The sequence below is a fragment of the Meles meles genome, chromosome 8, assembly GCF_922984935.1.
Source record: "Meles meles chromosome 8, mMelMel3.1 paternal haplotype, whole genome shotgun sequence".
Lineage (NCBI taxonomy): Eukaryota > Metazoa > Chordata > Mammalia > Carnivora > Mustelidae > Meles > Meles meles.
The window spans coordinates 87,419,606-87,431,643 of NC_060073.1; the positions used below are offsets into that span (position 1 = coordinate 87,419,606).

Sequence of the window (12,038 nt, forward strand, 5' to 3'; positions counted from 1 at the left end):
GGCCGTTTCGGCCCCGCCCCTTGTTGTCGTCATGCCGACTTCCACCTTGCCTGCTGCGGATTGGTCTCCGTCCCTGCCTCTGAAGTGCAGCGAAAGAGCTTGGGTTTGCTTCCGGGTCTTGGGCCCTGGCCCTGGACGCAGAGGCTTCTGGGAGGTATGAGTCGTAATGGTGTCTCTATGATTTCCGGAGGCTGTCGCCCTAGACCTCGGCCGACGTGAGCGGCAGGAGGGTGGTAGATTGATTCTCTCGTCCGAGTGGGGCGGGGACGGGCGGTTGGGGTCGGAGTCGGCAACAGAGAACCGGGCGCGGGCGGTGGAAGCCCCGGAGTAGCGGGCGGTGGTAGAGCCCGGCGAGTCTCCGGCCAGCCGCGGAGCGCGGAGGCAGCTTTGAGGACGGCGCTAAACAGCGTCCACATCCCGCCATCCCCCGAGCCCCCTACGAGTCGGGCCTTTGGGTGAAGAGTCAGCGAATTTCTGGTAACAGCCCGAAGGCGAGCCCCCGGGAGGCGGGAGTGATAAGAATCCGGGAGTGTGTGGCAGGGCGGCGGCGCCCCCAGCGGCAGGAAACGGAGTTTCTCCCTCTGCATAGACCCCTTTTCTCTTTTTGAAAAATCTAGAGAAGTGTATGGGTTCCCCCAGCTTCCCTGCACGCTCGCCGTTTGGATGGTTAACGGGACTGCAGTCGCCACATCTGCTAGGCACTGCACGTGGCAGCCCCAAACCTAAAGCAACGTAAGGAATAGGTCCCTGAGTTTTGCTTATCAGAATCCTTTGGGGGTGAGTGTCCTGTCTTGAGCATTAACCTACAAAAGATCTGATTTATATTATAGTGGTTGCTATAGAAGAAAATTGGACGAACGAAAGGTTTTTGAGGAATTTTTGCACATGTAAGTGTCATTAAAGTTTAGCACAGTTTTCTCTAGGATACTCAGTATTTGTCAGTGACTTTAAAACAACTTTTGTTTTTGTAGTTACTAGCCTGTTTTCTGTTGTGTGAGGTTTAGATAAAATGCAAACCTTGAGACGTCTGGCGGAGTAGGGTTAAGTTGAGAATTTTTCAAAAACCCAATCGTGGCAGTACCAGATTTTACACGGTTTTGACATTTCCATTCTCATAATAATCCTGTGAGGGACTTTGCCCATTCCACAGAAACTTAATCTTGATCACTTGCCCAGGGCCACAGAGACAGAAGGAGAACAGGAACACAAACTCAGATCTTCATGAGAGAATAAGCACTAGATAAGAGCTGCCTAAGAAGCTGTATTCCTTCTGTACCCTGAGATTCGTTATTTGTTTTCTTCAGTACTTTTGTTTGAGATTATTTAAGTAATTTGGGGGGAATGAGTTTTGGGAATTATTTCACAAGGATGAATATTTATTAATACTTTATGAAATGAGGGTTTTTCATTTTGGAAATAACTTGATACAGTTTTCCTTTAAAGCATAAAAGATGACAACAGCAGCTAGGCCAACTTTTGAACCTGCGAGAGGTGGGAGAGGAAAAGGAGAAGGTGATTTGAGCCAACTCTCAAAGCAATATTCGAGTAGAGACCTACCTTCTCATACAAAGATAAAATATAGGTAATGAAGACTTTTTATTCTCTTGTTCGGAAGACAAGACTAAATCTGTTAAATGGCATGCTCATGACATTGTAGCATGTTTGGGGTATATCAGCTAAATTATTTTCATAGGAGTAGAATGCAGTAGAGTGTTTGACATTAAAATTATTCTCTTTATGAAAGTTATTGTATATGACTTGTGCAGAACATCCTGTTAACTGGGAATTTCCATATGTATATGGCACAATAACAATGACCTCAGAGGGCCAGTGCACTATCAGCACTAGTCAATATGAGATTAAAAGTATCACAGTAATGAGCCCTGCGTTGATATACTAATAAAAAATAAATACATTTGAATTAATCTGCAGCCTTATGGGAAAATATGTGACCCAGTTTGGGTTATCTGAAATACTGGAAACATTACAAGGATGCCTGTTGTAACCTTCACTTTAGGGGACTGGGCTTGTTTAGTACCTTGAAACTTAAGGGACTAAAGAACAGAGTTGCTTTTTGTGAATTGTCTTCCATTGCTACAACCTTGTATTTTCTTAGTAACATTTTTGCTGATTTGTTTCTACTTTAGACAGACTACTCAGGATGCCCCTGAAGAGGTTCGCAACCGTGACTTCAGGAGAGAGCTGGAAGAGAGAGAGCGAGCTGCTGCAAGAGAAAAAAATAGAGATCGTCCAACACGAGGTACCAACACTGCCCCCAGACATTTTTCTCATGAAATTATGTTGAAAACAGTTTTTATTTCATTTACTAATTGGAACTGATGAATATTTTTGTTTGCTTGCTTTAAAATGTTGTTGTAGGGGCTCCTGGGTGGCTCAGTGGATTAAGCCTCTGCCTTAGGCTCAGGGCCATGATCTCAGGGTCCTGGGAGCGAGTCCTGCATTGGGCTCTCTGCCTACTTGTGATCTCCATCAAATAAATCTTTAAAAAATAAAAAAATAAAATGTTGGTGTAAATTTTAAGTATTATTTGCTTTAAGATATTGTTAACACTTTCTTAATTGATTAGATTAGAAGTGATAACAAGGTTAATTCCTGTTCCATTTCTTTGTGCTGCTGTAGTAGAAAGAACAGGATGATGATCTGGGGATAGCTGGCAGCTGTTGTTTCAGATTACATAAAGGGTTTTTTTGCTTTGTTTTTTTGTTTGTTTGTTTGTTTTTTGTAAGATTCATTTATTTGAGAGCATGAGCGCACATGCACATGTGAGCAGGGAGAGGGACAGAGAGCAGAGGGAGAATCTCAAGCAGACCCACACCCAGCCGGAGGCCTGATGCTACTCTGTCGGTCTTGATCCCAGGACTCTGAGATCATGACCTAACCCAGAATCAATAGCAGACGCTTAACTGACTGAGCCATCCGGGTACCTCTAAAGGTTTTGACTGTTTACAGCAACCAGACTTGTTGAGACCCTGTGTTTTCTGTCTCAGAGGGTCTCCTATATTTGTCACTGGCTTTTGGAACCCATCTAGAGGCATAAGTTATAGTATCTTTTTTATATTTTCAGCATATGTAAACTCTTTCCTATATTTCCTCAGAGAGGCTATGGTTCCCATATTAAAATCAATACTTCCATTAATTCATTCAACAAATGTTGACCAAGGGCACATGTCAGGCACTGTGGTTCCTGTCTGTGCTGTCTTGGTTATAATATAAGCTCTTTGTTCCCACAGGTCCCTAAAATGTTATAAAAAACACAATATTTATTTTAGTAAGCTAAGTGATACTTGTTTTCCCCCAGAACATACAACGTCCTCTTCAGTATCAAAGAAACCTCGTTTAGACCAGATTCCTGCTGCCAACCTCGATGCAGATGATCCTCTAACGGATGTATGTTTTACTTCCTCTGTCGATCTCCACATAGTAATTCATTTATTATGTTTTCTGAAATGTTTATTTTATTTTTTGGTTTTAAGAAGTGGCCTATATTTATTTTTACTTACTGTTATTCAAATGTAGTTCTGACTTCAATGCTAAGCTTTATGGTTGATTTTTAAAGAAAAAGTATTATTCATCACAAGAATAATTAAACTTTAAGAGAAAGTTTGATCTCTGGACAACCAAATAAAAAGTGATCTATTAAAGGAAAAGCTTCTCCCCAAAATAATTCCCCATACTAAACCCTGGAAGTTGGCCGTGTTCTCTGCCTCCAGAGGGCATTCTTTATTCTAGGGTCTCTCTCAGTAATAGCACCTCCAAGAGTTCAAACTCGGAGACCTTTCGACATTAGATACCAAAGGTCCCCCCCTAGGTGTGCAGCTCAGTGCAACTTAATGGCTCCCTCTGCTTAGGAAGGGAAGTGATCTAAGTGGAAGTTCTTTTAGGATTAGTGCTTCAATTAACATTAAATTCTGTAGTTTGCAGTTTTATACATAGAGTTGGAAAACATGACGGGCCTTTCATCGGATGCATCTAAGTACATGTGTCAGCAATTAATTCCAGAGTTGACAGATTGAATTAAATAATTAGCTCAGTAATTAAAGGGAACCCAGTTTTAAATGGGATTTAATAATTGTTTGAAATTATTCTGAGAATGTAGCACCATTTTTTGTACTTTTGCTTATCCTTACTTCCTTGTTTTAAAGTTGTTTTTCTTGAGCTAGTAAAATTACTTAACTCTCAGGATGATACACCATGTACGTGTGTACTGTATGTATCAGTGTAAAGCGTTCCATGTCTGATTTTAGAAATATTTTCATATGTAAATCCCCTTTGACCATGTAAATTTGAAGAATCCTTTGTTACACTTTTGCTGTTACAATCTCTGTAGCATCTCAGGAACATTTTAGTAAGAATTCTGTAAGCTTGTTTGTAGGGTTTCATTTTATGTTTTGGCTGATGGTTGAACTTTAATCATATTTAGGTGCATTTATCTTTCCATATAGGAAGATTAATCTTTCCCCCAAAGATTTGATGAGTGTAATTTTTATGGGAAAAATAAGGAATAACATGTATTTTCTTGTGGGCTATCATCATGCTTTTTTAGGAGGAAGACGAAGATGAAGATTTTGAAGAGGAGAGTGATGATGATGATACTGCAGCTCTTCTTGCAGAACTAGAAAAAATTAAAAAAGAAAGAGCTGAAGAGCAGGCCAGGAAGGTAAAATCAGAATATTACATATTTGCACTTTCTCTTTCATTCTAAACTACGAATATTTTTTAATTTAAGTAATACCATCTTACATTAGAACTTGCCCTTGCCATGTCTAGATACTAGAGCACCTATAGATCTAGAAGTCTTATTTTTTTTTTGCAACATCCTAATTTTCCTGGTTATGTTAGAAATTATTTCCAAATAGTTCAGGCATGCTTCATAATGTTCATCAGTTTGTTTTTCATTCACTTGTTCATTCGTTCAACAGACATTTAATCATTGTCCATTAAGTGTCAGAAGAATTAAAGATGGATTCGATATAATCATGGTCTACAAAGACCCATGGATATAATGAGGCCATCTTATGTCTTTGTCTTCTGCTTCCAGCCTTCTTTCCAGGCATTTTTTTTGTGCAGCCTGTCAATAGATTTTCTATAACCTAGGGCAGTTTACCTAATTAATCTCCATTTATACAATGAAAGAAAAGAATGTCTATCTCAAAAAGAATTACATAGGATCCATAGTACATACCTTTAAACTTTAGATGAATTTGCCATAGTCGTTACAAAAAGAGATGAAATAGGTGAGCAGGAGCAGGTCAGAACAGCATAGGTTCATAAGTTCCATGCTAAAGGAGTTTGGACTCTGTCTTGAAGGCCATGAAGAGCTAGTTGGTTTCAGCAGGAGTTTGGTAAGACTGGATATGCATTTTATTATTTTGTTTTTATTAGGAAATGTTTCAGTAATACAGAAAAATATGAGTAATAAATTTAATAGTCATCTACTTGGATATGCGTTTTAGAAAGATTACTCTGGCAGAAGTATGGAGGTTGTATTGGGAGAACTGATTGAGAAAGATATTCCAATAATCCTCACATGCAATTAAGGTAATTTTGCATAAAAGGAATTGGAATTGAGAGAAGTAAATAGAGGCTATAGAGCTGTCAGAGAGGTAAAATTGGCCAGATAAAGTGACTGATTAGATGTGGCAGCAAAGATGACCCCTAGTTTCCAGCTGACATTCACTAATGGGGGGGTGGGGCGGATGGCAGAAGGATGCCTATGTTTAGATGGAGAGAAAAGGGATGATGAGCTCTGTTTGGAACATGTTGAATTTGATACATTATGAGACATTCAGGTGGAGATGTCTGTCCACTTTCAGACAAAACAGCTCATCTTTGTTTTAATGAGCTTTTGTTTTTAAGTTTTCATTTGAACCAAGAATTGTTCTGCTTAAAGAGGGGGAACGCACTGACATGAGTTCATGTGAGGAGTCTCAGGAAGTAGAAGATTGCTGGAATTCAAATTGGAAGAAGAATATTTTAAATATAATTCCCATGAAAGTTTGGCATAGAATAGCATAATTCCCCATAATACCTTCTAATTGTCTTCATCTAATTTTTAAAAATCAAAGAATTCTAACAACTGTCCTAATATCACTTGTACACTAGAGGGCAGTTGTTCTGTTCCTGATTCTTTTGGCTTGCCTAACAGTTCTGGATACATAAAGAGACAAGCAGTTCAAGTGCGTTTGGTTGACCCTTCAGTAGAATAAGCATTTTAGACAGAAGGTCTTGGAATTTTGTAAGATTCCTCTGCTCTCTTTGTACAAAAACACGTTGGTGCTTCTAGGGGTTGAAAGACAGTTTTACTTTTATCCCTATTGTCCATCTGCTTTTCTGGTAGCTAATTCTCGAGGTGTCCCAAAATATTTTCGAACCACTCAGCCTATGTCAGGGGCTACAAAGCTTTCTGTAAAGGCCCAGATGGCAAATATTTCAGGATATGTCACGCTTGCAGATCGTGCTGTCTCTCGTGCAGCTTATCAGCTCTGCTTGCTGTAGCATGGAAATAGCTGTAGACAGTATAGAAATGAATGAGTATGGCTGTCTGTTCCAGTAAAACATAATTAACAAAAATGGGGTGGTTTGGATTTGATCTGCAGGCTGATTATTAGCCTATATTTGTGAACCATAATGTGCCTGGTACTTCAATATGGAAAGAGTTGGCACCTTTTTTTTTCCAGTGCTGTGCGTGGTAGACAGCCAGCATTCTAAAGGAAATATATTGCAAATATAAAATGGCCAGAACTTTATTACATCACATGTTATTATTATTATATTATATATTTGAGCTTTTATTTTTCTAGCATCTCAGAGAAATATCTTTTCACTTTCAACATCAATATAAATTGTTACAAATACATAGTTTTTAGAAAGCTATCTGTTCTTAATCTATAGTGGATATTCCTGATTTTGTTTGCTGAAGGTCTGAGCAGTGACCTCAAGGAATTTCCCTGAGTATTGCATCTTCTCCTATCCCAGTTATTTGGTCTCTTAAAAATGAAATCTGTTGTTCACATTTGGGTATTAAGATATCATTAATTATATGGAAAATTGGGTTATTTTTCCAAGTGGTCTAAAACTTTCTTAGGTTCATTTTATTTATTTATTTTAAGATTTATTTATTTCAGAGAGAGAGTGTGAGCGGGGTGAGGGAGAGAATCCAAAGCAAACGCCATGCTGAGGGTGGAGCCTGATGTGGGGCTTGATCTCACAACTCTGAGATCATGACCTGAGCCAAAGTCAGGAGTTGGCTGCTTAACTGACTGAGCCACCGAGGTGCCCCTGTTAGGTTCATTTTAAATTGAAAGTCTCTTTTTCCTTGATCCATTAAGTGGTCAATTTTTGTCCTTCCTCAAATACAATAAAATGGAATTTATTTTTGTTTTAAGATAGCATTAACAGGTAGATCTAGCAGTTAATGCCTAAGAATTCCAGGCATTTTTTTATTTCTAAGAATGAAGCTGAGGGTGATTTCAGTTTAAAGAGTTTAATGCTAAATTAAAAGTGAAGAAAGACAAGCTTGTAACTGATGAAGGATGAATGACATAAAAATGGAAAGTTAGTAACAGTAAATCATAACACAATGGATAGATCTGGGGTCAATTAGTAGAAATGCATGTTAATGGAATATAATATGTTACATGATAGTTTATCTTAGGAGCTACTTCTTGGCCAGTAATAAATTGTCACTAATCCTGGAGGTACAAATTTACATTATTAATAATTCAAGATAAAATTATTTTTAATCATAGTTCTATATAGGTCATCTTTAAAAATCAAGTAATAGCTTTGCTAAATGTCTCTTTGGTGTTTAATATAATCTTATTACTAGAATATATTTATTGATGTACTCTTAAAATTGGCAATTAATTTTACATGTACTTTAAGAAAGAAAATAGATTTAAATATGCATTCATAGAATTTCTGAGACTAATGAATGTATGATGACAAGCATGAAATATTTGTAATAAGAAGACCAAATTATTTTGATAGGTGAGACTTCTCTGGTATATCTTATATCTTAAACTCCTACCTTGAGGCTCATTCTTTCTCCCTCATAAAATCCTCAGTCTTTTAAAACAGATTATGTAAGAAGATTGACCCCAGAATTAATGTAAGTAAACGAGTCCTCCTCTGTCGTTGATAGGAACAAGAACAGAAAGCTGAAGAAGAAAGAATACGAATGGAAAACATTTTGAGTGGAAACCCTCTCCTTAATCTCACTGGCCCATCCCAGCCTCAGGCCAACTTCAAAGTTAAAAGAAGGTACTTTATACTAACGAGTTGGGTATATATTGCAGACTGTGCATTTCATACTAAACTATAGTATGTAAGTCCTCTGAAAGCCCCCTTTTCGCTGATACTCTTCTCCATCACATACGGGAATAATGGAAGAAGGAGAATGAAGGAAAATGTACTTATTTTCGGTAGATATTTATAACTGCTGTGTGCCAGGTACTGTTTTAAGCACTAGGGGTAGAGCAGTGCATTGAGCCTTTGGCTCTCCGATGCTTACATTTTAGGTGTACGTTTGACGAGTCCCCAAGATCACCCTTCACATTCAGAGACGCACTAGACGGACACAGAGGACTCCACATACAGTATATTCGTGACTAACGTAGTAAAAATACACAGCCAGCTCCATCATAAAGAAGAAAGCTGTAGGCGTGCCTGGGTGACTCTGGGTTAAGTCTTGGCTCAGGTCATGATCTCAGGGTCCTGGGATCAAGCCCCGAATCAGGCTCTCTGCTCAGCGGGGAGCCTGCTTCTCCCTCTCTCTCTGCCGTCTTGTGCTTGCGCGCACTCTCTCTCTCTCTCTCTGTCAAATAAATAAATAATTTTTGAAAAGAAGAAAGCTATGCTCCTTACACTCTGTCACTCCTGTGAAGGGTCACCCAGTGCAGTCTTTCCTCCAGACTGAAATGGAGATCTGGGCCAGTCTATGAACCGTAATGATTATACCCCAGTACTTTCTTCTCCTTTGTTGCCATAAAATGTAAGTACTACAGTGGATGATTACTAAATGGCAACTGATGAGAGAGTATAAAAGCCTTAAAACCATGCAATCTAAACTACAGTAAAGTCAGTTATTATCATCTAGAAGTATCTATGCTAATCGGGCTGTTGCCTCTTTGTTTTAGACCTGAAAACATTAAATATTGATGTAATTAAGCCTATGAATTCCTGCTTCTTGACTCAAAGTTCCTTACACAGGAGAAGTAATAAGAATGTTTGTATGTTCTAAATAAGAATTGTCCTTCCTGCTGTAATAAAGCACGATTACAACCTATTAAGGATGACTTTGTTCTTTCGAGTGTAATTGCTGCAGCAGATAAAGTACATGTTGAGCATCTTTCTGGATAATGACTAGGCTTTGCAATTGACTTGTTCTTGTCTCCTGAATCAGACATGTAAGCCTTCTGTTTTTTCTTCCCTTTAGGTGGGATGATGATGTTGTTTTCAAGAACTGTGCAAAAGGCGTAGATGATCAGAAGAAAGACAAAAGATTTGTAAATGATACACTGCGATCTGAATTTCACAAAAAGTTCATGGAGAAATATATTAAATAGTACAGTTTTATGTGCTTAATTAAAGACTGTAAAATGTAAACGATCATTCTCACTTTTTCTTCTGTTTTTCTCCTTCACCATCTCAATTGTGTATTGGCTTCCCTAATTTTAAGTTCCAAAATAACCTATCCTTTATTGATACCTTATTTGATGAGGACTTGGGAATTGGTATAACCTAGTTTCCTCGGAATATCTCCAGTCATATATTTTCCTTTTAATATGGGAAAGGGAATCTTGTAATAAATATTTTCAAAAATCGAAATAACTAAATCTGTGTCCCCAACTTTTTTGTTGAAATGTATGCAGCTTATAAAACATCACATATTTTCTTTTATGAATTGTATTTTCTTTGTGAGTTAACTTCCTCTCATTTCTTTAACATTAATTTAAGGTCAGTTAATGTGTGCTATCTTCACTGTGTCTTTTTAAGAGTGTGATGGAGGATGAAGGGCATTCTACTTTGGCCTACATGTGCATATGAAAGAGTGTCATCAACCTCTCTGCTCCCTGAGTGTGTGTCTGAGGACATGTGGTGTATCCTTCACTTCTGCAAGTGCTCCTTTCTTTTTCTCTTGGCCCGAAACCGCTCCTTAAGCATGGCTAGGAAGCATGTGGCACTTAACCTATATTCCGGACCCTCAACTGCTGTGTTTCTTCTTAATAAGAGTTTGCACACTGACAAATGTGAGATGCAGAGCCTAGGAAAGTTTAACATCAAATAATACATGAAATAAAACTTTTGGAAATAGGAGTTTGTTTGTTTGTTGTCTTGGAGGATATTTATGTGGGAAGTGGGAGTGTCTCTCTGCAGCTGGGAAATGAAGTTTTCCTAAGCCTGGACCATGATTGGAGGGTGTCACTTGGATAGAAAAATTAGGACCAGAAATTGAATCATTTACAGAGACTCAATCATAGGATCCCTCATTTGTAATAGATACTGAGCTTGATAAGGGTAAAGATAAAACTTTGCAAGCAAAAAGAACATGCTTTTATCAGTGGTTGTTTCTTCAAGCCCTCTTTAAGAGCTTATTCACTATAGCATTTCCCAGGTTCTGACCTGATGCTGTGGAGCCTGAGTCAGGAGAAAGCTGGACGCAAGGCCCAGGTCTTGACTCCACATTCATGCTCTGTATTTTTTCCAGTTGATCCATTTACACAAAATTTTTAATACTTCAACTAGCCTTTAGTAATATTTAAAATGTTGTTTTTTAAATATCTTCTTGGGGCACGTGAGTGGCTCAGTCAGTTAAGCCTGTGACTTCATCTCAGCTCGGGTCTTGATCCCAAAGTCGTGAGTTTAAGCCCCAGGTTGGACTCCATGCTGGGTGTGAGGTCTACTAAATAAAGTAATTATTTAATTACACTCCAGCTTTCCAGTTCATAAAGTGCCTCTACATTCCTTTTCAATTTTCTAAATAGCACCACTGTTGCATAATTAGAACATCCTAGGTGCTTCCAAGTTAAGGACAATGAAACTTAGGCCAAATGTCTGGATCAAGGCTAATGCATGATGGGACATGTACCAGTGCTCAAACTCCATGAAAATGTGCTTCCAGATGTGACAGACTTCCAAAACTAGTTCGTGGGATTCTGGGTAAAGTCTTGAGGAAAACAGGTGGCCGCACTTAATAAGGAAGCTTTTCCTTTTTGAGCATCTGAAAGGCTTACCACTTACCTGACACAGGTACACCATTATCCCACTACTCCCTGTAAAAGGTGGACATTATTTTCCCTGATTTATAGACTAGGAAACTGAAGTTAGTAAGAAGCTTAAAAGCAAAGTCAGAAACCTTTAAGCTTCAAACCCACGACTGTCTATTCTAAAGCCCATCCTCTAGGCGTCACTGCCTCTTCATGTTACTTTGCCCTGACTTTGCTCACCTACCAAACCACAGCAAGAAGATAATCATAGTGGAGTTTAGTGGGACTGAGTAATACTGTAAGGTGTATGTATCTGGCAGGCACATAGTAGAGATGTCTTAGGTGTTCTTTATACCAGTATATAGCAGGGGTAGGCTAAGACATTCTATTGCTTTGTTCTATCATAATGGTCTTATTTTGAATCGAGATTTCCTAACCCCTCAGAGCGTGGGCTGGGCAGTAGATATGAAGATTGCTTTCGCTTGGTGGCTAGGATTAGAAACCTAGTTACCAGAAACTCAAGCGAAATCAAGGTTTATCTACTTAAAAAGGCATCTTTTTTGCCCAGCTCCGAATCTGCTTCTGTCAGTTCATCTGCCCCACTTCCTCGGCAAGCCTTGATTTCTGCACCAAAGTACGAAGAAGTCATTCCTTCATGCTCCTGGCTTCCCTGCCGGGTCTGTGTCCTGCGGGGTCCGGAAGCACCAGCCCCAGGGACCAGGGTGGGGCTTGTCCTTGAGACACCTGCTCCGGAGGCCTACCTCCCCGAGCCACTCTGAGGAGAGGCTGGAGTCACAGAAAGGGAGAGGA

At 39.1% G+C, this 12,038-nt stretch overlaps 1 protein-coding gene across 13 annotated transcripts; it reads left to right on the top strand.

Moving 5' to 3' along the window:
• Positions 1-156: 156 nt before the first annotated feature.
• Positions 157-10,338, top strand: CWC15 (CWC15 spliceosome associated protein homolog). Of its 13 annotated transcripts, none has more exons than XM_046017646.1 (9): positions 161-477; positions 618-732; positions 831-887; positions 1,431-1,582; positions 2,148-2,260; positions 3,320-3,408; positions 4,565-4,678; positions 8,165-8,283; positions 9,458-10,338. In XM_046017646.1, the coding sequence occupies exons 4-9, from the start codon at positions 1,452-1,454 to the stop codon at positions 9,585-9,587; spliced, it is 696 nt and encodes a 231-aa protein (XP_045873602.1). In that variant the 5' UTR covers positions 161-477; positions 618-732; positions 831-887; positions 1,431-1,451; the 3' UTR covers positions 9,588-10,338. The 13 variants fall into 13 exon arrangements, with proteins under 13 accessions (XP_045873613.1, XP_045873602.1, XP_045873600.1 ...); XM_046017644.1 differs by having other exon boundaries at positions 1,444-1,582; XM_046017647.1 differs by having other exon boundaries at positions 164-215; positions 1,444-1,582.
• Positions 10,339-12,038: the final 1,700 nt, after the last annotated feature.

Excerpts from the sequence above, each read along its gene's own strand:
- CWC15 (XM_046017657.1), top strand. The coding sequence starts at position 1,452 with ATGACAACAGCAGCTAGGCCAACTTTTGAACCTGCGAGAGGTGGGAGA. Across the intron at positions 1,583-2,147 it reads CATACAAAGATAAAATATAG|ACAGACTACTCAGGATGCCC; the intron begins GTAATGAAGACT and ends TTTCTACTTTAG. Across the intron at positions 2,261-3,319 it reads TAGAGATCGTCCAACACGAG|AACATACAACGTCCTCTTCA; the intron begins GTACCAACACTG and ends GTTTTCCCCCAG.